Source organism: Sprattus sprattus (genome assembly GCF_963457725.1).
Source record: "Sprattus sprattus genome assembly, chromosome: 7".
NCBI lineage: Eukaryota > Metazoa > Chordata > Actinopteri > Clupeiformes > Clupeidae > Sprattus > Sprattus sprattus.
Window position 1 is genome coordinate 36,271,450 of NC_137926.1, and position 26,584 is coordinate 36,298,033.

The 26,584-nt window shown below is 42.4% G+C and overlaps 1 protein-coding gene across 2 annotated transcripts in view; it reads left to right on the forward strand.

Annotated features, from left to right (window-relative positions):
* spg11 (SPG11 vesicle trafficking associated, spatacsin) overlaps nucleotides 1-26,584 on the forward strand; it is a gene marked incomplete at its 3' end in the record, with an annotated part of 74,935 nt that overhangs the window by 28,662 nt on the left and 19,689 nt on the right. For both annotated transcript variants that reach the window (XM_080841848.1, XM_080841847.1), the window contains 8 exons: nucleotides 1,288-1,492; nucleotides 1,580-1,780; nucleotides 1,858-1,952; nucleotides 3,459-3,604; nucleotides 6,489-6,653; nucleotides 6,789-6,855; nucleotides 6,931-7,096; nucleotides 26,360-26,568. In XM_080841848.1, the coding sequence (XP_080697974.1) occupies nucleotides 1,288-1,492; nucleotides 1,580-1,780; nucleotides 1,858-1,952; nucleotides 3,459-3,604; nucleotides 6,489-6,653; nucleotides 6,789-6,855; nucleotides 6,931-7,096; nucleotides 26,360-26,568 (1,254 nt within the window). The remainder of the gene's footprint in view (nucleotides 1-1,287; nucleotides 1,493-1,579; nucleotides 1,781-1,857; nucleotides 1,953-3,458; nucleotides 3,605-6,488; nucleotides 6,654-6,788; nucleotides 6,856-6,930; nucleotides 7,097-26,359; nucleotides 26,569-26,584) is intronic.

The following is a 26,584-nucleotide window of genomic DNA, read 5'->3' on the forward strand; positions in this document are numbered from 1 at the left end:
GCAAAAATGAAGTACTGTAGTTAAAAATTAAACATATACATTATTAGTATGAACCACACATGGCTTGTGGGAAAATTTAGTTTCTTAAGGATTTAAAGGTAAACTGAATTTTGACAATAGAACAAACCATATCAGAGGAACAGAGGAAGGCCTGAAGCTTGCTGTAGTCACTTCCTATGGCTGATTTGTTTAAAATTGGGTAAATAGCTTCTATATGCCATCATGAATCAGCCTACTAAATTTCAAGGACTGGCCATTCACACAGGCTTCTTTTGACTGCTGACATTTAATTGACTATTGGCATCCATTCTGTTAAGCAGGCCAAGTGAATGTAAACTTGCTTATTATAACGCTCACTACTGGTGAAAATCTGTCGTTTCAATTGCGTGAGAAGATGTACTGATTTGGAATCTATGATTTGGCGCATGTGTTACTGTTCCGGGGAGAAAAATAACAAAGTAGAAAAATCAATTCCCTGTTTGGACCTCTAAAACATCTCCTCTATGATGTAGATCCGGCACCACCATGGTAATCAAAATGTGAACATATACCTGCCACTAGTCTCCAGTACCTACAGCAGGAGTTGTAGTGAGGGGAAAGAACAATCACCCCATCTGTCCTTAAGCCTCTGTGGTTCGTAGATTTCATGCATACATCCAGAATACATCCATCCAATGGATAGTGACTTCTTGGATGAACCCATCTCCAGCAAACACTTACTGGAGCGAGCCTAGCTCAAAGAACTTAAGTAACACCATAACCACATGTTCACTGTATGATCTTTCTACCAGATGAATGGGGTAAGCTGTAAGACATCACAAGGCCTAACCTTTTTTGCATAGCTTCCCTTCCAGAGACTGACTTGATTGATTTAAAAACTGAAAAACTATCTGTGACTGTGCAGATATGAATCACTCCATGCAGTCAGCCCACATGTTTATGTTGTGCTATACTGGGACGATGTCCATATGTTGGCCTAGCCAATACACATGATGTTCGTGTGTAGCGGCCTTCAATGTGAAAAATGTGAATATTCACTATGTGAATAGTGTTAAATCGATGTCCACACACTAGAGTCTATAAAATTACAAAGAAACATTTTATAAGTTCGTAGAGGCCTAGTCACTGCTTTGATCGCTTGTCTTTGACTGCTCTTCTGCGTTGTGTTAATGTGCCATCGGGTAAATAAGATGTTTGTTTTTGTACATCTAATCCCCTAGTTGTGAACCTCTGACTTGGGGATCTTTTGATACATAACACACGACAACACATTCTTTTCTTGCACAGAGAGCTCCTGTGAATCTGAAGTCTTGTGGGCATACCTGACCTCACACCACGATCATCAGGGGGTCATTGAGTGGATCGAGAGCCTTGTGAGCAACAGAAACTCCTCTACTTCTCCTTTATGGCCAGCATTAACTGCAGATGTTGTCAGCAACAACACACAGAGTAACATGTTTCTGAGGAACCTCATCTTGGACATGTTGGCTAGGTAAGAAAGCCATATCCCTTGGCCGGATCCCTGGGACTGTTTGATATTCGTTGTTTCAGAGCTCGACCAACTCATGTGTCTTCACAGACAGGGTGAATTTGTTCAGACTGAAATGGACAACTTTGAACAGCTGCTGTGGAGGCTTGGTCAGGCTGGAGGAGTGATGCAAGTGACAAAGATTCCACAGTTTTCATCCTCTCAGATGCACGCTTTTTACACCTCCTTCATTAACCACTGTCTAGAGATGGGACTACGCTACCTCCTCTACAACTACATTAGGTCTTACAGGTAATACATCTTAATTTTGAAAAGAGATTTTGGTTTGTAGCATTTGCTGTTTCCTCATTTGACCTTGTTTATCCCAGAAATGAGCCAGTCCTGGAGGGAGAGCCTTCATGTGAAAGTCATCCATGCTTTGAGATGCTGTTGAAAATACAAGAAATAGCAAAGGACATAACAGGTATTTCACCCAACACTCGCTTTGTCTTGGAGTTGTTAGGTAGCATAGTTGACTGATGGGCAACAATACAACAAAATGTATTATGATAAAAAATACTGAATTCTCCATATTGAAACTAATTAAAAAAACTATGAAATTCCTCTCCCAAGCCAATCAAAATAATTTAATGAATCAATCCAATTATATTTGGTGTGATTTCAAATCTTGAACATTTTCCTTGGGAATCAAAGTGCCCTTACAAAAAGTGCATATAGCCTTGTATCCAAAGTTTCAAAAGTCTTTGAAAGTTTGTACATAGCCATCTCAAGCCATAGGCTGCAGTTTTCTATGTTCAGTTATAACTGAAGCTCTTTTATGTAAAGGGAGACCCAGGTGTGGAAATCGGTAGTAGGGGGCATCCTCTGTAAAATATGCAATAATGTTTTTAAAATATCTTCTATGAGTAGATTTCTATCGACCAAGTTTTTTTTTTAAGTGGCATTATGCAGGAATTGCTAACTGCTAACGAGATGCTAGCTGCTAAACCTAGTGAAACCTCTTGAAATTTGCTTACGTTGACACTATGACATACTAGTGAGTCAACAACTTTCCTAACACAGTCAAACATCAAGCAAATGCAACACAATACAAAGCAAGAGGGCAAATAAGCTACTTACTAGTTTGGCAGACAGTAGTAACCGGGCGGCTTCAGGTAAACCTACATAAGCATGAGCATATGGGCAGCCGTGGCCTACTGGTTAGGGTTTCGGGCTAGTTACCGGAGGGTGGCCGGTTTGATCCCCGACCAGTAGGAAAAATGTGGGTGGGGGAAGTGGATACATAATGCCACTTTAATGTTCTCTCAATATATTTCATCATTGGCAAAAGTAGCTTTGGGTGTACCCCTCAGGAATTGCTCTTGAGAAACACTCATGTCCTCATCCCCGAAAGGGTAGAATGAGATTTCCTTCCATGGGTAAACCACAAAATAGTCTGCATAAAAGCTTTATTAACAAACGTTATTCGTAAAAGTTATTCACAATACATTTTCTAACCAGCTATCATAGTTATAAGAGGGACACCATATCACTACAATTGTTTTACTATTAATGTTCGTGTTTGCTAATCCACATTAGCTTTAGTTTTTTAATTTAAATTAATACAAAGGTTGTTACTGTTACTGCTTCTTTGTTACTGAGTTTAATGAGCATCGTTCAAACAGCAATTGGAGATTTTTAGCTTTTTGTTTCAGTTCTCTTGGCTATCTGCTGTCAAGATAGCGCATACACATCAACTGGGCAGTGGATTTCAGACAGCTAGGTGCAGACCTGAAACACAATCGCACATCAAAAAGGAATGAGATTCATCTCAATGAGTCAGAAGAGTGGTCATTTACTGTATTTGGCCCTGCAAGATATTCCACAATGACAAAAAAACTGACTTAATTGAACCAGGAGAGGTTTCAACTTGAAGCATTCCACTGTGAGCTTTGGGCTAATTGAATGTCATGTTGTTGTAATCCTGCAGAACCAGGGAGAGTCTTCCAGGGCAGCCTGACTAGTGCCCGTGTCCTCATCCCCGGCAGCCAGGGCAGTGTGAGCAGCATGCTTCTGGAGGGTCACAGCCTTCTGGCTCTGTCAACAATTATGTTTGCCCCTGGCGGCATAGACCAGGTGGGGCCTCTTCTGTCTTTCTGGTGTTGGTGTTATTTGTGGGTTAGCTTTTTGTTATTGTTGTCATTCTAAGCATTAAAGAGGTATTGGCTGGTCCATATTGTCCTGTATGGATGTTGTCTATGGCGTGTTCTTTACTGTTGGAGTGACTTCCGAACCATTCCTGAGCACTTTTGAAGCAGTAGTAGAGTGCAAAATGTAAAATGTATATCAGAGCAGAGCAGTAGCAGGGTGCAGGATTATCATCTGTGCATACACGATGGAACACAATACTTTAATAAGTTACATATTATATACAGTGTCTTGCATAAGTATTCACCCCCTTTGATGTTTTTCCCTCTTATTGCTTTTATAAATCAATCTTGGTCAATATAAGTTGGCTTTTTTGACACAAAAATTCACAAAAAAAACCCTCTTTAATGTCAAAGTGAAACAGATTTCTACACAGTTATGTCAATTTAATTAAAATATGTAATGTAAATAAGTGATTGCATAAGTATTCACCCTCTCTAAAGTAACTGACCTAATTCAACCGAGGTCTAGCCAATTGGTGCTAGAAGTCTCACAATTAGTGAAATGGGGATCAGTGTGCAGTGCATGTGTTTCAAGTAATTGAAGTATAGCGACACCTGTGTCTGGAAGGTCCATTCACTGGTCAGCATTCAGTAATCAGTATTCCTGGCTACCGTTACACCATAAAGACTAAAGACCAATCTGAGCAACTCAAAGAAAAGGCACTAAACATCCCCTGGAATTCTGTTAAATCCATCATCAAGAAAGTGTAAATCTGCCAAGAGCAGGCAATCTTCACAAACTGAGTGACCGTGCAAGGGGGAGACTAGTGAGAGAGGCCACCAAGACACCTATGACTACTCTGAAGGAGTTACAAGCTTCAGCAGCTGAGATGGGAGAGACTCTGCATACAACAACTTTTGCCCGGGTTCTTCACCAATCAAAGCTTTATGGAAGAGAGCTACTTTTGAAAAAAAGCTCCACTTTGGTCTCATCTACTTGACCATGGAGTCTCCCACATGCCTTTTGGCGAACTCTAGTCGATATTTGGTCCATATTTTTTTTCAACCGTGGCTCTCTTCCATAAAGCATTGATTGGTGAAGAATCCGGGCAAAAGTAGTTGTATGCATAGTCTTTCCAAACATAGCTGCTGAAGCTTTTAACTCCTTATCTTTTGAGTTAAGCCTGCCTACGTAAGTCTTGTGTGGTCAGAAATTACTTTTATACTTCATGAGTATAGTCTGTGAACATACAGCCGCGGAAAAAATTAAGAGACCACTTCAAAATTATCAGTTTCTCTGGTTTTACTATTTATTGGTATGTGTTAAAGTAAAATGTACATTTTAGTTTTATTCTATAACCTACTGGCAACATTCCTACCAAATTTCAAATAAAAATATTGTCGTTTAGATCATTTATTTGCAGAAAAATGACAATTGGTCAAAATAGCAAAAAAGATGCAGTGTCTTCAGATCTCGAATAATGCAAAGAAAACAAGCTCATATTCATTTTTAAACTACACAATACTAATGCTTTAACTTAGGAAGAGTTCAGAAATCAATATTTGGTGGAATAACCTTGATTTAAAATCACAACTTTCATGTGTCTTGGCATGCTCTCCACCAGTCTTTCACATTGCCGTTGGGTGACTTTATGCTACTCCTGGCGCAAGAATTCAAGCAGCTCGGCTTCTTTTCATGGCTTGTGACCATCCAGCTTCCTCTTGATAACATTTCAGAGTTTTTTTTATGGGATTCAGGTCTCGAAATTGGGCTGGCCATGACAGGGTCCTGATCTGGTGATACTCCATCCACACCTTTACTGGCCTGGCTGTGTGGCATGGAGCATTGCCCTGCTGGAAAAAACACTTCTCAGAGTTGGGGAACATTGTCAGAGCAAAAGGAAGCAAGTTTTTCTTCCGGGACAACGTTGTACTTTGCCTGGCTGAGGTTTGTAAAAGACCATAAGGATTGAACCAAAGCGGACTGGAGGGTCTCCTAGTTCGTCTTCTCTGATGAGTCCAATTTTCAGCTTTGCCAAACACATGGTCGTCTGATGGTTAGACGGAGACCTGGAGAGGCCTACAAGCCACAGATACTTGCACCTACTGTGAAATTGGACTCATCAGAGAAGACGAACTAGGAGACCCTCCAGTCGGCTTTGGTTCAATCCTTATGGTCTTTTACAAACCACAAGCCATGAAAAGAAGCCGAGCTGCTTGAATTCTTGCGCCAGGAGTAGCATAAAGTCACCCAACGGCAATGTGAAAGACTGGTGGAGAGCATGCCAAGACACATGAAAGTTGTGATTTTAAATCAAGGTTATTCCACCAAATATTGATTTCTGAACTCTTCCTAAGTTAAAGCATTAGTATTGTGTAGTTTAAAAATGAATATGAGCTTGTTTTCTTTGCATTATTCGAGATCTGAAGACACTGCATCTTTTTTGCTATTTTGACCAATTGTCATTTTTCTGCAAATAAATGATCTAAATGACAATATTTTTATTTGAAATTTGGTAGGAATGTTGCCAGTAGGTTATAGAATAAAACTAAAATGTACATTTTACTTTAACACATACCAATAAATAGTAAAACCAGAGAAACTGATAATTTTGAAGTGGTCTCTTAATTTTTTCCGCGGCTGTATTTGGAATTGTATCAGAACCTCTGAAAACCTCCTATTAAATAACATGCTTACCTTGGCTCTTTTGTTGGAATCTGCACCACCTAGTTTTAGCTCATCCTTGAAAAAGATTGGATTGGTTGAGAATGTTTAAAATGCACTCCATGCCAACCCACATTTAGTCAAATTTTGAGAAAATAACTCTTCTGTCATTCAGATTTTTGCAATTGCAATCTGCTCTCCTCAGGTTTCTCAACACGTACTCCAAGTGGGTGACTGCCCGTGGCGAGCTGACCCCCAGCTCCTCAAGATGGCCCTGAGCACGTATCCCAAACTCAAGTTTGCAGTCTTCCCACCCAGTGGGCCATTTGGCATGGGATCATCAGATATATCAGTTTACCATCTCATGCAGGTATGTTGTAAGGGGTGTATTGATTATGCATGCAATGTCATGTGTCTTTATAATTTTATTGAAATAAGTATTTACAATTGTTCAGGCACCTGTAAGTGGTGAGATTTAAAAGTTCCCAACCTTGCCTTTTTTCAGTCTCTAAATCCGTTGGATTCCTCCAGACTCTTTTGGTGGCAATCAGCCAATACACTGGGCGTTACAGGTGGGTTTCACAGACTTCCCCAAAAATGTTATCTTTATCATTTGTTAATGATTTAATCACCTACTCTCTTAACAGATATATCTGAAGAGCTGCCTCATTTCTCCACCCCATATCTTGTAAACAAATATGCCCTCCTGGAAAACCTGGACTTCTTGCATCACCTGAGGCACGGAAGGCCCTCTTTCGCCTATGGAACCTTTCTAGTCCAGCATCTGGCAAACTTCAAAGATGACAAACTACTGTGAGTCATTTGCCATTTTCAACCATGTCAAATAGTGTCAAACAGTGCAGTGATTGGTCAGTGTAATGTAGGTATTAGAAAAAGCCAGTCTTTCAAAACTGATCGGTTGGAGTAGACCCATAGTGAAAAATAGTGAACTGATTTGCAGCCTAGGGATGAAATGCGACACCTTGTGTCTTTAAATTCAGTAATAAAACAGGAGTGAGAGTTGGGTTGGTAAAGGACATCCCCTCAGCTGTGATTTGGCTGTAGGCATGAGGCTGGAAGGTGTATAAGTTAGTAGCGCACACAGCAACTCTGACAGATATAATGGGTGTCTCCCTCTTTCACGTATCAATTCCATTAATGTATCAGGTAAAACCAACAAAGAAATGGGTTTTTGTATCCCCACCCAACTGTAGCCTATTCAACTGGATAATACAGAGCTTGAACCTCTGTGAGAGGTGTGTAAAACATGCTGGGTCTGACTCCAGTTAACCGAGCTATGCACTATCCTTGCTATCTCTAGCTTAGGGAACCAATCATTTTAATCTGGTATACAGCCAAATGTACTCACAAATGGTTTAAAAACAACAATGTCAATGTTCTGGAGAGGCAGAGACAGAGCACCATTCAATTTGTGGCTTGACTTGAAAAGGACTGTTCACCTATTAACCCTATGTAACCTGACAGAGCTTGAGCCGTTTTGCTAAGAATAATGGGGAAATATTGCAGTGTCCTGATGTGCAAAGCTGATAGAGACCTACAGTTGTATGCAAAAGTTTGGGCACCCCTGTACAAATGACACATTCCTTCAAACAAACCTTCCTGCAGGAGTCATATGAGGGATTTTAGTGACCTTTCCAAGTTGGAATTGTATCCACTTTATTTATATAATGTTATTGCTCTTTAAAGAAACACTAACAATTCCTTTGAAATAACTATTATCTCAGTTAACTCTAGGCACAGTCATAGTAAACTGCTAAACTCAGGTTCTGAACTAAGCATAGCAATGGAATGTTTTGATTAGCTAGACAGATTGCAACAAAGCATAGTCTGCTTGAGTAAACTGACGTTGTAATGAAACAATTGTATGTGATATAACATTGCTGATTACATTATATCACATTTTATCAAGTTAAAATGATTAAAATAAGTGTCAGTGACTGAAATCAGTGAGCCACCCTCACCACCCACACACATACAGATACCTGTGCAAACATTTTGTGACATTCGCACGGCATTGTAATTTATCAATGTGACTGTAAATAATCCAGTGTGGGTGGTTTCTTGATTTTCTTAAAAGCACAGCAGATGCATATCCATGAAGTCGGTTAAGGTGTTTGGTGCAGTGTAAGCTGTTAACATTAGTGTGGCTGCGTAATGCTGGCATGGGGAATCTACAGCAGGCACACTTGATGTTGCTGGATGTCAGAAAACCTGAAGGATCACCAACTGTTTCCCCATTATTTTAAATGGGAAAAAAAAGAATGAAAAAATGAGGAGAAAAAAAGACTTTTCTACTCAAGCACTGCACAGGATCAGGATGGACATGTCAGAGTTGGAGCGGTGTAACAAACAATGCAACAAACTCTAAGATTTCTCGCTTGCCAGGAATGCACCGCTAGCCGAGAGTAAGCAAGTTTAGTGTGAACTGCTACAACAGAAAGCCTGCTAGCTAAAGCAATTCATCGCGAAGACGACCCCGAACTCTACAAACTGAACAAAAGGAGCGACGGTTTCCTCCGATCTACACTGCACAGCAACAACGACATCAGAGCTACAAACTACTTTATCTACAAACTCTCTTCAGCCTGGTTCATCAAAACATCGAACACCCCTTTCCCTAAAGGACTGGAAGCTTCGATATACCAACTGGGCATTTACAACTTCCCTGGCATACTCACTATCTGGCTAAGCATAACTGTTGGGATATATATTCATGGTTAGTTGGTAGTTGGCTGGTAGGGACCAGATGTGACAACTGGGACATGACTCTGTTATGGACCAATCGAAGCACTATATATTCACGGCGGAAGGTGAATTGCGACGAATCACCGTCCTGAGCCCGCCCCCTCAGGTACCCTTAATAGGGGGTGATGCCGTCGCTCTGTCTCTGAAGACTCTGAGCATGGAGCCTACCAGAAAACAAACACACTGTACACGCAACGCTTGTCACATCTGGTCCCTACTCAGGGAACCGAGGTTATATACGTAACCGAGATGTTCCCTATCGCAGTGGACTGGGACCGAGTCCATTCACGCGTGTAACAGTGCTGGCCAATACACATACACACACGCCAATCCTTATTCACCTTGCCCTCTGAGAGGTTCACATGGCGGGCGGTAGTGTGCACTACATGGGGTATGATTCCAACTTAAGGTGAACGGGATCACCGATCCCTTGCTTATGAAACTTACACCCCAACTGTGCCAGCCACCTTTAATACATAAAGGGAGATGAACACATAATGTAGCATATTCACAGGCCACAGAGGATCACAGATCACTCGCCTGCAATACACTCTGCAGGAACCCAGGCCTGAAGCTAAGAGCCTGTTCCTTTCAGGTGCCAGGCCCTGAGCTGCCACAGCTCTGGCTTGAGGTGCCAGACCATCCCGTGAGCCTGCGAGAGGAGATCTCTGCCCAGAGGGAGCTCCCACGGAGGTTGCACTGACATTCTGATTAAATCCGCTAACCATGGCTGATTGTTGTGTTGTGTGGTGGATGTGTTGAAGGGGAATTTAAACATGCATGACTTTATTGCTTTTCCTACAGAGGCAATGTGTGACATGCAGTGCTGTGCTTATGAAACATAACTTACACGCTGCGCTCAACATGAAAGCTACATGTGAGAGTGCATCAGCTGTCTCGTCTCCTCGCTGCTGCTGACGGCGAGCACTGCTCAGAGTGCATCATCTGTCTAGCATCCCTGCTGTCCAAGCGTGCGGGGCATTCAGCACTGGAATGAGAGAAAACATTAGTACAGAACTAGTTCGGAGCTCACCAATGGTGACAGCCGTTGACGGTAAGCTAGCTAGCTAGCAGTGTAGTCAAGGGCAAGAGCTAACAAGCTAGGCAGCTAGCACGAACATTCTGAAGAACAAAGTATTAACTCGTCACTCACGCTGGCGGCAGGAGTACAGTACGAGTTTGTTACAGGCATGAGAATCACTCACCTTTCAGCGAAATTCGCCGTTTTGAAAACAAAATAGGTGACCAACGTGAATCGTGTAGATTCGATGAGTTTTTGTTTTTGTGGGGGGGGGTCATATTCAGTGGCGGCAGGCGGCAGTGTTGCCAGATTGTAAATGGCGTATCATATATGAGGCTCAAAATTATCGTATTTGGAGGATAATGAATTCTATCTGTCAACACTGGGAAAGTTTGACCAATGACAATTCTGTCTACAGTCAGAGCTCGCGCAAGAAGGTGGAACGTAAGTCTTAAAGACGTAATAACTAATTTGTGAAAGACCCAGAGAAACACTTATATCTGACGAGGCAAAATCCTGGACAATTTTGGAATCCCTGCTGGACGCATTTTTTTTTTGTGACCTTAATGTAAGCATATAAAACGTTAAAACATGTGTTCGTAACTTAACCAGATGATTAATTTCAAGTGGTATAACCTCCAGATACATTTGTATAAAAAAGTTAGCAAGCATATGATGTGATTAGCCTGGTAACGAGACGGCTACGGTGTGAATAACTGATGTACTGAATAACTGAGTAAGCTCATTTAGCTACATTAACTCAAACGCCACGGAGACTCCCTGTTCTAACTTTGAATCGCTCTTTTGGGGCAAGGCGACCATTGCAAAGGTGTTTGACTACAGACTGTTAACGTAGCAAATAATTCCTACTATTGCAGCCAGTCAACCTACAAGCCTTGCAGGTATAAAACAAATCATGACGTCAGATGACGATGTTCAGTCTCGTTACCATAAACAAGACCCAATACAGAGCAACCCTGAGCACTGACATGACAAGCACTTTGGTGACAAGAAAGGTGAGCTCTGCTCAAAAAGGCCAAGTCGCCAAGCTATGAGGCAAAGCAGTCAAGAGCAAGTGCCACTGGAAGTAGATTGATGGATACTTTAATAGGAGCTTGACATATTTTAAATATATATATATATATATATATATATATATCCAGTTATTCAACATAATAAATCAGCGGCGAAACAAACAATAGAATCATATTTTCTTGACAAGAATTCTATACATGAAAAGAGATCCTTGCATTTTGCATCATTTAGTACTTCTAAAGAATATATGATTGTATTGTTTTTTTTCGCCGCTGATTAACGCGAAGGGCCTTGCCAATACAATGTATTGAAATCTGAATTACATAACATTGTATTGGCTGTCAATCATGGATGGAAGAGTAGACAAGTTAAGTTACGGCATCTCTTGTGGGGGCTATGCATTAAGCCATTTGTGGTGCCCTTACCACATTGTGCCTCATATACTGTAAATGATAGACCCAGTGACAGGCTGGCATGAAATGGCTTGCATAATACTAAGTAAGGAGGCCAAAATCATTTTTGACTCATGAATGAAGCTAAGTTTCTCTAGCTCTCCCCAGGTTGAAAAAAAAGCATCTCAAACTGCATTAGATTGACGCTTTAAAATATGGAATATTAAAATTTTACTTACGGGGGAGCACGCCCCCGGACCCCCCTAGAGGGGTAATATCCTCCTCACCTTTTTCACCCCTGACCCGTTTTCATGCCTGCTTCCCCAACGGGAACAAGCTAGTTGCAGGGAAGCCAGTAGACTAGCCTGCTAGCAAGCTAACACCTAACAAGCTAGGTAGCTAACTCGAACTTTAAGTCTAGAAGCCTTAACTTGCGGCACTAACCGGAGAAGGTTGTAAGACATCGCTCGTTTACCTTACAAAAGTTGACGGCCGTCAGGCATCAACTCAGTTAGCAGGGAAGTAGCAGCCTAGCTAGCTAATGAGCTAACTCGGTAACTCTCACCAGCCATGCTGAAGTCAGGGCACGCCAGTCTCGACGTGTCTGTAACGAGAGGAGGTTAGCACAGACATCGCAGGCCAGGACGTAGCCACTGCCTGGACATCCTCTGAAATGAAACAACAGTCAGTAAAGAAAACTATCACAACGTAGCACGTTGAATAGTAATGGCTAACTGGCTTGTCAAAGACAAACGTGGTAACCAGTCAAGACAGTTACTTTACTTAGGCGTTGAAATTATCCTTGCAGCACTCAGAGCTAGTAAGGGAATTAAATCCGACAACTCACCAACTCAACCGAGTGAATAGCACACAAGGGAAAACAACGCTGAGCGTATAGAAGTGACGTATCGAGGTCTCTACTTCAAGAGCGAAAAGTCTTCAGAGACAGAGCGACGGCATCACCCCCTATTAAGGGTACCTGAGGGGGCGGGCTCAGGACGGTGATTCGTCACAATTCGGCCTTCCGGTGTGAATATATAGTGATTCGATAGGTCCATAACAGAGTCATGTCCCAGTTGTCACATCGCAGTCCACTGCGATAGGGAACCATGTTCTTCTTCTAACTTAGCGTAGTAATCACACAGATTACACATACATTGGCCTTGACACAGCCACACACACAAAGGGAACACTTCAACTTGGCGCTTCACATAGGCTTGCTCTTTGTTCATCTCACATGTATGTTCATAAACATGTACACACATACTGGCGGAACAAAGGAACACACACACACATTCTTTCTGGCTCGCACCGACACAGCGCACTTGAGCACACAAGCTCCCGCCCTCATGCACACACACACACACACACACACAAAAACAGACACGCACACACACACACTCTCAGTCCCTCTCTTTCATACACATTACATTTACATTTACATTACATTTAGTCATTTAGCAGACGTTTTTGTCCAAAGCGACGTACAAGGGAGAGAACAATCAAGCTAAGAGCAATACAACCTGGTGTAACAATAAATACTAAAAAAAAATTTCAAGACATAAAAAACGACATAGAAAGACAAAGAAGTGCGGGACTGTCACTGCTTAAAGCCCCAATATGCAGGTTTCCCTTAGAGCTCCCCCTAAAGGTTTTCACTAGTATTTAACATTTACTCCAGTGTCGTAAAAACACATTTACGATAGGTGCATGTTCGAATTCGCGTTGCATTTACTTGTATGCCGTACAAGTCAGTGAAGACGTGATCAGAAAACAGCGAATTATGTCAACCAAGGTAAGAATATTCAAAGATTTTACAGAAATATGACTGCATAGTTTTATTCATTGTGATATCGGAGATGAATGCTAATTCAACCAAAAGAATGACACTAGAGGCAGAAGAAGAGGCAGAGCCGGGGCCAGAGACATCGACCCAGATGACCAGATAAGGATACAGGAGCTACAGGACAGGAGAATAGCTGAAGCACAGGTTTGATTATTTGTCAACAATTCTCCATGGAAATATTTATCAGTTGCCAAAAGTAAAACAATAACAAAACAAGACTTGTGTTTTAGACAAGGGTTTGTTCCCTAACGGACCAACAGAGGATTGAGCTAGTGGACACCATGCTGTCCAGGCAACCAGGCATGATGTTCGACATTTTGGCCTTTTTGTCTTCCCAAACACATGTGCCAAATCCGAGACTTCATTGGTGCACCTGCAGTAATTGTAGCGACCTGAACACAGACCAAGAAAGGATCTGCTGCGGCCAGACCCCTGAGAACTGTGTAAGCACCATGGCAATGATGCAGTATTATGTTCTTGACATGGGCGTTTTACGGCTAGCACGGGCTGCTTGGAACGATGTGTTTGCTATCGATGATGCACAGGAACCAGGGGCTGGGAACAGACAGTTCAGACATGCGGCATACCGCCAATTTGTACTGTGGCAGCATGGTCGCTTGGGGGAAGGAAATAGGGTAGTCATACCAAGCTGCTGTGTTTGGAAGATTAGGACCTTATTTCCTGACCCCTTGGGTACCTATGTTGGCTTCAGGGTCCGCCGGTTGATGTAAATATGTCCCAAAATATGAATAGTTTTGTTATTTATGTTCAAAACATGTACAGTTTGATGTTTGATGTTCATTGTTTTTTATTTACATATACATTAAAATATTTCTTTTTACGACTCTTGAATTATTTGCAAATTATTTACATACATGCAAAGAATGGAATGCTTTAGAATTCGCTTTGGGCACCACCCTCTCCCCGTGGTACATGGGCCGCGTCAAGTTCAGATGTGGATGGAGGCTGTGTTGCGGCCACCAAACCCAAGCGCCTGGGATCATCAGGCCTTACATGCAAAGAATGGAATGCTTTAGAATTCGCTTTGAGCACCACCCTCTCCCCGTGGTACATGGGCCGCGTCAAGTTCAGATGTGGATGGAGGCTGTGTTGCGGCCACCAAACTCAAGCGCCTGGGATCATCAGGCCTTAGACCCTATATTCTGGGAAGACCCTTTCCACTTCCCAGCCTCTCTGCAAGGATGGCCTTCTGCAGGTCTGGAATGTAGTGGTAGCCTTTGCATTCCTTTAACACATAAACATTCCAGTGCTTGGACTTCTTGTTGAAGTACCGCCTGTACCTAGTAAAGTAATAGCACAATTCAACAACTGTTTAGGTAAGAACTAATGAATTATTATTGGTGGTGGTACACTACTGTTATAACAAAGCTTACATTCGCTGTCCATCCCTGCCACGTGCCGGAATGCGGAGGTTGTGGTAATTATAGTCGATCGCTGCTAGCAATGTCCGGGTTTTGTAAACAGGAGGGCGGTAGGAAAACCGCTTTCCTGTATACATCAGTATGTGATTTTGGAAATTCTCCAAATCTGAAGTTGACCTGAAAAACACATATGTAACCCGAAAGGTCCATTCAGTGACACACTTCTCACCACTAGATGCTACTCCATGAAAAGTATCCGATGAGCCTTCATTTCGATTTCAATTCTAATGTGCCTCGCAGTCAGTCCTACGCAGCTAATTTGCACACAGAGTTATACAATACTTTACGCTGTACATCATCCAATTATTGTAAATGTAATGGTTCTACAAGACAGACATAAAAGTTTATAAATATGATGCTTGTGTGTATGTGCAAATGAATGACAAATACTAGCATTTGCATTAAAAGGGGCATACCTGAAATTGAAGAACTTTCTCGCGTTCCCCAACAAGCGCTTTTCCATAATGATTGCAGTAAGTGCCTGGTGAGCTGCTGTATCTGTAATCACATCATTGTGAGAGTTCACATCAAATTATCAAATCATTAGAGTTAATTCACAGTAACAGAAACCACCCGAGCATAATGTTTTTGTTTACCTTGTTTCATCCATGGCTTTACTTGGCTACTTTCATCCAAGGGATCATGATCACAGCAACCATTTGCCCACATGTGTTGATTGCGGACATGATGCAAAACAGAACATTATATATTCAATATATACACATAGTATATCGTACTGGAAAACAGTCAGAAACCTTAATTTTCAGCATGTCAAACAAAATAAAACAGCATTATTGTTTTGGCCTACGGCTACATTCCATCCCAACCTTGAACTCTTCCTCGGTTTTTGCTTTGTTGCAGCAAAACCAAAAGTGGTTCACGATGTCTTTTACCCAAGGCATGATAGCAGTCTGGTCCTTCACTATGCCAGCCTGATTTCAAGATACAAGAGTGTTAAACAGGCACTGCCTCTGTGCAGCTGTGAAAGGTTATTATTCTTGCTCAGAATGACGGTGTACTCATGTGAAAATCCAAACCTTTGAAGAACATTGAGATTACAATTCATCTTATTTGAGAGTGTGAAATGGATTGGGTAAATGGCATACCCGTCGTAGCTTTTTCCCCAAATTCTTTGCAGCATGCCAGATGTCCAGAGAATGTTGTAGTCCCCAAGCCTTATATTTGCCACGCTCTGGATCTGTAACAAACAGTAAAGCTTTACAATCACACTACAACCAAAAACAAAATCAGAAATCTAAATAATTCGATTTTTCCTTACTAAGCAATGCAGTCATTTGAGGGTGGGCATCAGTGACCACTTCTTTTACAGGAATCTCCTGGAGTAGTACATCCATGGTCCTTATGAAGCACTCCTTCTCCATGATGACCGAATTTCTGTTTGTTTCCCGCTTGTCCACAGTCACTATATGCACAATGTCCCTTGATTCCTACTCAATAGTTGTGTATGTGCAGTACTGTGCACAGTGGCCTGTAGAATGAAGAGTACAGATGTACATTTTGAACTGTCTGCATCCTGAAATTCTAACCCACATTCTCTACCAACATACCTGGGGAATCCATTCTGCCATCTCCTAATGAAAAGGGAAAAAAATAGACATTGAAATATTAGAGTTGAATGTAGCGTAATATTCTTGACTTTCATAGCAGACCAAATACATGTCAATTTCATCATGGATAACTAGGTTATAAAACATTTCCTCACCTAGGACAACAACACGGTCCTGTTAACGCAGACGGGTTAAAACGTCACCTCGGTTCCTTTCCCAGAACTGTTGGACAGGGCCAACACAGTATGTGTCTTGTATTTTGAAAAAAGTGGATTGAGCCACCATTCCCATTTTCATGAACTGGAAAAGGAGTGCTATTTTTCGATAATTGTTCCCTGACAGCAGTATGTTAGTGGCAAGGGCGTAAAATTGCGTATGGACACTATGGACGTGTCCATACCAATATTTGGATACGTTTAAAATGTCCATACCAATTTTGAATGGGTAATTGCACGGCATTCGGGAAATAAATGGTTCATTTTACCCTCATGCGTACCTTCTATCAAAGACGGCGTGTCATTGTTGTGGACAGCCTTGCTATCTGTGATTGGCTCATCTTCCTGCACTAGTTATCCAAATCAACAGTAAGTTTATCACAGAAAAGTCTTGTAAAAACCTGTTCGGTCACGTCCCCCTTCAGTGAAATGTCGCTTCACACACTGTGGAGGCGGACGTCCGAGCTGCTAAAATGACATCTAAGTTTTGTTTAATTTATGCTGTCTAAGTGGCTGTAAATGTCGTGGCTTCCACGGATTGATGTAGAAATGCACAACGAACTGATTGCACTCGTTTAGACCTCATTACTCTGATCTGATCAGTCTTGTTTTAAGCTAGTCGGTAAAAGCTACGGTTAGCATCTTAGAACTCTGTGAAATGATGATAACAAACTAACCGTATTCATTGATCAAATAATACAGCAAACCAATCTGCACCAGCCAGAAAGGTATACTCAAGTCAAGACCAGCACGGTGGTGTTGGTAGTCCATGAGAGGTTATTCGTGATGTGCACTCCCAGGAACTTTGTGCTTTTCACAGACTCTACTGCACTGCCGTTGATGATGAGTGGGATGTGTGTTGGTTGTTTTTTCCTGAAGTCCACAGTAATTTCTTTTGTGTTGTTGACGTTGAGAAGCAGATTGTTCCTCTCACACCAGTTGATGAATAGCTGTACCTCCTCTCTGTATGCTGAGTCATCGTTGTCTTTGATGAGGCCCACCACTGTTGTGTCATCTGCAAATTTGATGAAGTGATTCGTTTCAGATTTGGCACAGCAGTCGTGGGTCATCAGCGTGAACAGCAGGGGGGATAGCACACATCCTTGCGGCACCCCCGTGTTTATGATGGTGGTCGCTAAGGAGTTGTTTCCGACTCTGACTGTCTGCGGTGTGTTTGTTAGAAAGTCCAGCAGCCAGTTGCACAGTGAAGTGCTGATGCCTATTGTACTCAGCTTGTCCACCAGATGTTGGGGGATGACGGTGTTGAACGCAGAGCTGAAGTCAATGAACAGCATCCGTGCGTGACTGTTTTTGTTCTCCAGATGAGCCAGGCAGAGGTGGAGTGCTGTTGCTATGGCGTCATCAGTGGAGCGCTTGGGGCGGTAGGCAAATTGGTATGGATCCAGATTAGTGGGGAGGGTGGATGTTAGGTGGGCCTTTACCAGTCTCTCAAAGCATTTCATCATGATGGGAGTGGGTCTGTAGTCGTTCAGTGATGATGCCGGTGACTTCTTGGGTAGTGGTACGATGGTGGTAGCTTTGAAACTTGCTGGTATGATGGCTTGGTTCAGAGAGGTGTTGTAGATGTCTGTGAGGACATCGGTGAGTGAGTCTGCACAGTCTCTGAGCACACGCCCGGGTATGTTGTCTGGACCTGCAGCTTTCCTGGGGCTCACCTTGAGTAGGGTCGTCCTCGCATCCGTGTTGTCCTCACACGGTGGGGGGGATTAATAAGCCAAATTAATTATAATTATATAATTATTAATTATAAGCCAAAAATACTTACATGTAGTGTATGTAGCATCTAGCTGGCAAGCTACCATATAAGCCAATGGAGTGGTGGTATACGCGCTAATTGTAACCTAAAACTACCGTTTGAAAGCTTCAGTTAAGACCTACAATACTATGCATCGTTCGTGTAGCATATTTCAGATCAAACCGAGTCATTATAAACATATAAAAAGTTGTGTAGATAGCGTTATTCATGTAAAATATTCCTTGCTTCAAGCAGCCATGTTTTTTTGAAAATTTCCGTACTGGTTTCGCTGTGTGCTCTGGGATAGCCCTTGGAGGAGCAAGTGAGCTCTCAGATCATCTTAAAAATAAGGGGTACATAGCCCTCAATCTTATCCCTTAATCTTGATCAAATTGGGTATTGAGACACCACTAGCTCTCACATGAACGCGCAATTTCAAGGGTAAGGGGGAAGATAAGGGGTAAGGGGAAGTATTGAGATTGGGCCTAAGTCTTGTCCAGCTTGCCCTCAATCTCGTAAAATCCAAAATGCTGCCATACAGCAGCTTTTAAAGAAGCCGGTGCAGGACGTATTCGTCTAGGGCTTTCCATGGCAGACATTTTGGTGCCCGCTTAAACTTTGTTTATAAACATTCAACATGTGCGTTTAGTGTGCTTAGTGCCCCCCCAAAAAAAAAACCTAAAACAAATACACACTCAACCCCCAAGCTCGCCGTGGTTGTGCCCTTTCCTATCTCAGTGGCTAGGTCAACTTTTCGAAAATGGCCTCAAAAAGACAACAGGAGTCAGGGGCAGAAAATATGCGAGATGATACCCGTGCATGACTTTCAGGTACGTCCATGTTTAATCATTGTTAAATATGGGAAATGTGCTGCTAATTAACTGGTTAGCCTATGCATACACCTCGAACTAGCTGACGTTATTGATAATGTTAGCACACTCAAATATGTTATAACTTAGGTGCAAGTAGGGCTGCCAAACGTCCCGAATTGTCCGTGTCATCCGGAATTATTAGTGATTTTTGTTTTGTCCCGTCAGGGACAGCTCCAGTACCGTATTCCAATCACAGCCTTTTTTTTGTGTCCGTGAAAAAAGAAAATATGACAGTTTAGTGTAATCTGTGACCTGGAGACAAGCACCTCTCAACTTCAGTTGACTCCACTAGCATTTGTTATGCCAACAAAAATAATAATAATAGTAATGGGTCACGCCAACACGAACAGGTGAGACTTGTAGCGAGAGATCATCATGCCTCGACTAAAGGACAGACTGCCCCACATCAAATTGAGAATCTTAAATCACGATTTAATTGAAAGCTTGCACATTGACTACTGGTTGTTTTCATACTTTATATCAGCATTCTTTACACATGATGAACTGGTGTTAAAATGTGTGAATATGAACTAGTGCATACGAAGTGTCACAGGCACCCATTATAATTGTAGAAGTTAAATTGAAGAGACTATAACATTAGCTACTATCTTAGGTTCTGTATTGACAAGAGGTAAATAGCCCCCCCCCCCCGACCCATCTAAAACAATGTTAAAACTGTGGCCAGGCAGTGAACTGCAACCAGAGCTACATAGGACGTTGAGACAGAACAATGAACAATACATCCTAGCCAGTAGTGGTTTGCCAAAATGACACTGAAATGAATAGGTTTATGGTATGGCTAATGAAACCTTTCGATTTCCATTATTGTTGGTCAGCTGTTGGCACGCACCGGCACCTGGAAGAAAGTGTCCCTCATTTGGGGTTGATGAAACAAACTTTTTTATTCTCGTGGGGCGGGAGGGGGGGGGGGGGGGGGGGCCATCATAAAGGAGTTGTGCTTAGGGCACCAAAATGGCTAGCAGCGGCACTGTTCATGCGGCTGGCCACGTTCTGGAAGAACAGCCAGCTGAGCCCGGTTTCTTCTCAGCGTTCCCAGCTCCGTCTCCACGTTGTATGATCTTGTAGACGATGCCGGTTCTTGGACTGTTCCAGTGGTCTTTGCCGTCCTGATCCATACCCTCTGGCCTGTTTGAAGTATCGGCAAATCTTTTGCTCTGTGTCTTGCTCCATACGCTTTCTTTTGATTATCTTTCAAATTTTCTCTTTTCTTCTGAAAGCTTGGAGATTTGGCAAATTCGGCTTGAGAGTTTGTGGTGGGACTGGCACTGTAGATTTCTATTTTCGTCCCATCAGAAGTTCTGCAGGGGAGACTCCATGAGCTAATGGGGTGGTTCTGTAGGCTAAGAGAGCTTTCTGATGATCTTGATTCTTACTCAGAATCTGTTTCACGGTTCTGACCGCTCTCTCCGCCTCCCCGTTGCTCTGCGGGTATCTGGGGCTACTAGTGACATGTTCAAAATCATATTCTTGGGCAAATGCTAAGAACTCAGATGAGGCGAACTGCGGCCCATTGTCCGACATTAATACCTCAGGGATGCCAAATCTGGCGAAGATGACTTTCAGTCTCTCCACTGTGGTTGCAGTTGTGAGAGTTGGCAGATTGGCTACTTCAATGTACCTGGAGAAATAATCAATCACTACCAGGTAGTGTCCTTTCCACCACTGAAAGATGTCTGCAGCAATCCTCTGCCATGGTCTAGCTGGTAACGGTGTTGTGATCAGTGGCTCTGTGTGGTAAGCAGAGTATTGGCAGCATATCTTGCATCTTTCCACCAGCTCTCTGATGTCTCTTGATAACCCTGGCCACCACATGGATTGTTGTGCTCTGGCAAAGCATTTTGTCATGCCCTGATGGCCATGGTGTATTCTCTCTGCGCATCGGTGCTGGGATGAGGATTCGTTCTCCCTTCAGGAGGATGCCATCAGCCACATGTATGTCTGCTCTGTATGGCCAATACGGAAGCAGAAGCTCAGGAACTGCCTTCCTATGCACAGGCCACCCTCTGTCTTTTTGATCTGTTCCAATGTTGTTTTTGTTGCAGGTATATGTTCCATGACGTGGTCAATGTAGACTTGGCTCTCTCTTTCCAGTTTGTCACATTCTGTGCTGTTTTGAGGTCCAAGGGGTGCTTGTGACAGCGCGTCAGCTAGCACCAGCTGTTTTCCTGGCACATGAATGATTTTGTACATGAATCTCATCATTCTCAATCTGAATCTGAGAATACATGGAGGTAAATCATCCAGCAGACGGGTTCCTAGCAATGAGATGAGAGGCTTGTGGTCTGTATGTACAGTAAAGTCTAATCCCAGGAGGTAGGCACTCCTTCTCAATTTGTGCATATCGAGCTTCTGTGAGAGTTTGACTTCTGGATATGTACACCACTGGTCTGAATTCTCCATCTGACTGTCTCTGCATTAACACTCCTCCCAGGCCATAAGACGATGCATCTGCTGAGACAAGTGTTTCTCTCTTTGAACTGTATTGAGCTAAGACAGTTGGTGAACTCAGCTCTTCCTTAATTGCCTCAAAAGCAGTCTTTTGTTGAATGTCCCACGTCCATGTGCAGTCATTCTTAAGCAAGTGTCTTAGGGGTTTTGTGAGAGTGGGCAGATGAGGTGAAAACTTGCCGACATAATTCTGCCGAGCTGATTCCGAATGGGAGTCTCCTGAAACAATACCTCCCAAAGGGAGTGATGAATGTTGTTAAGCGCTCAGAGTCTTTGTGCAAGGGTATTTGCCAAAATCCTGAAGTGGCATCCAGTTTTGAGAAAACTACAGCTCCAGCTACCTTTGCTAGAGTTTCATCCACAGCTGGCAGTATGTGTCTCTCGCGACGCACACTCTCATTGAGTCTTGTTATATCTACACAGATCCTGATGTTTCCGTTTCGCTTCGGAACAACCACTATTCCTGCACACCACTCGGTCGGCTCTTTGATTTTTCGGATGACGCCCATAGTTTCCATTCTCTGGAGCTCTGACTTCACTTTATCCATGAGAGGCAGTGGCGGCTCCTGAAAAAAATCTCAGGGGGGGCAATTTTTTTGATAATGATTAAGGCGACCCATTCAGTAGGTACATTAAGTTATCCGATTTACTCATACAGCAAAACCTTTTTGTCCACTATTGGCAGCAACCAACAGTAATATCTCCCCTCTTTCTACATAGCTAGAGTAGCAAGATACAAGTGGAACGCTATGGAAGAAAGTTACATTCAGGAGCCTTCATAAGCAAACATGATGTGGCTCCACATTAAATGATCCCACTTTTTCATTATCCACACGTCTCAAATGTATAGAAATACAGACCGCGTTAGCCACTTCACCACCGCGATTCTCTTTTGTTCCAATTTCCCTCCCTTTGTAGAAAACTGTTGAATGGATACTTTTGGTCTAGGAAGTCCTAATTGTTTTTTTGGTCAATTTATCTTCTTTTTTATTATTACGCTGACTAAAAAGAAGTTTCTGTCAAAGAGCGGATGGAGTTGTTGTGCTGAACAGGTGCCATCTTGACATGCCTTTGTCGAAGCTGTGTGACGTTCTCATTGGCTTTTACCGTAGGCTTTTGCGTCGCTTACTTATGACTAGACTTGGAGGGGCTAGCCCTCCCGGAAGCCATAGAGAATACATTGAGAGCTCTGTTTTGTGAAAAAAATGCATTTAACATGGGAGTCAATGGGAGAGGTCTGGGGTGATTTTCATTTTGCCCAAGATCGCCCTGAAGGGGCGGGGCCATTTGAATCACGACTCTAGGCTGACTGAATTACTGTTACCTGATTCGACAATGACATAGGCATATCAGACGGTCTAGTGGTAGAATCCGACAGAAAAAAAATATGAAATTTACATTTACATGTAGTCGTGCAATTGAATTTATACATCAGGAATTATCATTATTATTTGTTCTTTTTCTTCCTTTTCCCATAGGCAGTGCGTCGCCCCAATCGCCCTTATGGACGAGCCGCCCCTGATGAGAGGAAATGCTACACGTCTAGGAGCTGATAGGGCATATGGCATTGCACCGTCCGCTTACTCAGTATTATAGCTACCTTGTAGCTTCCCTTAACTTAAGAAAACCTTTGGAACATGGTCTTGAATTTGTTTCCCATGGCTTGGACTGCTGCCACCTGCTGGAGCAGCGGCAAACTCTGAATAGCAGGGAGACCTAGCAGTGGCATCACTAGATCCTGGACTACAAATATTTCCTGCTCTGTTTCCTTTTTGCCCTTTCTAAGACACGCATTAAATGTGCCCAGTACTGTCAATGGTTGGTTATTGGGGCCACATATCAATCGCTGTGCTTTTTGCAGTTCACCATCTCTGGCTCTTGAGTACACGGATTCTGGTATGGCGGTGACTACTGCTCCTGTATCTAACTTGAAATGAAAAAGTACTCCATTAATTTGAATGTTCTGTTTCCATATGTCTGGTTTCTGACACTGAATTGTTCCCATGAACGCACCTTTTGCTGTTTCCTGACTTTCTTCAATCGCCTCCACTCACTGTCTGGATCGACACACCACCGCAAAATGGCCTTTCCTATTGCATCTTCTACAGTCTGCCTCTCTGGCTGGACATTGTTTCCATGAGTGCTGAGGGCTTTTCCCGCATATTTTACAATTTTCTGTGTGATTTTTCTGTGTTGGCGTCGTTGGCTGAAATTTCCCTGGTTTTCGTGTAGACATTGTATCCACATTTGCTTTCTTAATTTCAGTCTTTTGTCTAATCAAAGGCTGTTGTTTCTTTATTTCTTCATTTTGTCTGACTTGTTTTAGCCAATGTGAGATTACGATCTAATTGCAATTTCTCTGACAGTTTGGCATCTCTGATTCCAACTACGATCCTATCTCTTATAATTTCTTCACGCACAACGCCATATTGACAATGCTCCACAAGCTTGTGAACATCAGTGATAAAACTTTCCACTGTTTCCCCTGGCGGTTGATATCTGGTATTCAATTTGGCTCTCTCATAAATGGCATTGTGTTTGCCATTGAAATACTCACTCAGGGCTTTGCACACATCTTCATATTTCTTTCTCTGAGCGTCACTCAATGTCATCGTGTACAAAACGTCGTCACTCTTCTCCCCCATAATGTATAGTAGCGAGTTGACCTGATACTCCTCAGTCTTTTCTGCTAGTCCAGAAGCTATCCTTAATCGCACGAAGCGCCGTAGCCATTGCGTCAAACTGTTTGGCTCATCGAAATTGAAGCTTGCCGGGGCGGTATCGAAAATATCTGGTCCATTCTGACCTATGATTCCAACGTTATCCCTCTCCTTTTCTTACGAGGACTAGTCAACGAGCTAGCAGCTAGTTCTCTTGCTCAGCAACTTGCTAAATCACCACTGCAGGCAAATTCTAACGTCTTCTTGATAGTTCCAATTGCACTTTGTTTTACTCACATTATCATCACCATCTTCTGACACCATGTACAATGGTATGATGTGAACTAGCTTTGTTAAACCAGACAGCAACGACGACGTCATTCTTCAGCAGCACACGTAACTTTATTAACTATATTCAGCCTCGTACATCAGTCAGTACTCAATGGTCAAGTGCACCCTAATGGCCTGACATTCCACTACAAAGTTGTTGTATGCAGAGTCTCTCCCATCTCAGCTCCTGAAGCTTGTAACTCCTTCAGAGTAGTCATAGATGTCTTGGTGGCCTCTCTCACTGGTCCACTTCATGCACGTTCACTCAGTTTGTGAGGATGGCCTGCTCTAGGCATATTTACACATGTGCCATATTCCTTCCATTTCTTGATGATGGATTTAACTGAATTTCAGGGGATGTTTAGTGCCTTGGACATTTTTTTTGTATCCTTCCCCTGGCTTATACTTTTTAATAACCTTTCATCTGAGTTGCTCAGAGTGATCTTTAGTCTTCATGGTGTAATGGTAGCCAGGAATACTGATTACTGAATACTGACCAGTGAATGGACCTTCCAGACACAGGTGTCGCTATACTACAATCACTTGAGACACATTCACTGCACACTGATCCCCATTTTACTAATTGTGAGACTTCTAGCACCAATTGGCTGGACCTCTGTTGAATTAGGTCAGTCACTTTAAAGGGGGTGAATACTTATGCAATCACTTATTTTCATTACATATTTTAATTTAATTGACATTACTGTGTAGAAATCTGTTTTCACTTTGACATTAAAGAGGGCTTTTTTGTGATTTTTGTGTCAAAAAAGCCAACTTATATTGACCAAGATTGATTTATAAAAGCAATAAAAGGGAAAAACAGCCAAGGGGGTGAATACTTATGCACTGTATTTATAGCTGATCATACCGAAGGGCAACTCTTGACCTGCTTTACAATCTCATTGCAAATGCTTAACAAGTTAATGTTTGGTTCTGAGACTTTGAAGTGGAAGGGTGCCCAAACTTTTCCTTTGCTGCAGGGGTTGTATTTACTTCTTTTAACTTCCAAAATCAGCAAAATATGAATATTGCTCAAGGGGTGCCCAAGGTTTTGCATACAACTGTATCCACACAGGCTCAAAGCTGTAATTGCTGCCAAAGTTGTATCCACAAAATACTGACTTGAATGGGGTGTATACTGATGTACTCTATGATTATGTGTTTTATATTTTGTATTAATTTAGATTCATTTGTAGAGTTCTGTTTTTACTTGGACATGAACAGGTTTTTTCCTACCGCTCAGCTCAAAGCCAAATTAAATTGACCATGATTCACTGTTATATAACTTCCAAGTGGGGTGAATACTTTCTATAGGCACTGTGTATGGTACCTCTACTATGATTGGTTTGGGGAGTATTTAACTCCTCATCTTCTTAGTCTGTCACTGGACAGCTTTATTTTACTGGTGACATTTTGTCCTGTTTTGTGTTTCACTCAGCTGCACTGTATTATTTTACCACTGTATGTTGATATAGTAGATAGCCCATTTTAAGCTGTCATGATCTATAATCTTGTCATCTTTATTGTTCAGAAACCAGCTGTTTCTGTATGGTGTCTATATGCAACAGATATTGCCTCTATTATGGGCACTGCCCCTTTTGGAGCCCTGCATGTACTAAGGTGTTACCATGATAGGATATTTTGAACCTGTTTCGGGGCAAATAGCAATGTACAATCATCTAACCAGTATATCATGATTTACAGCTTAAACCATGCTGCAGAGCTAGCTTACGGTCTGGGCCTTCAGCACTTCAACACACCCTTTGTGGCGGCTGCCTGTGTCTGCTTCTGTGAGCTACTGGGTATCTGCAGCCTGAAACTGAGGGTAGACATTAAGGCTCTCAGTCTCATACTCAAGTTCTTGAAGAAGAACTCTGAAGGAAACAATGTGAGGTCTTTGAAGGAGTGCTTGGGTAAGTAGGAGTGCTA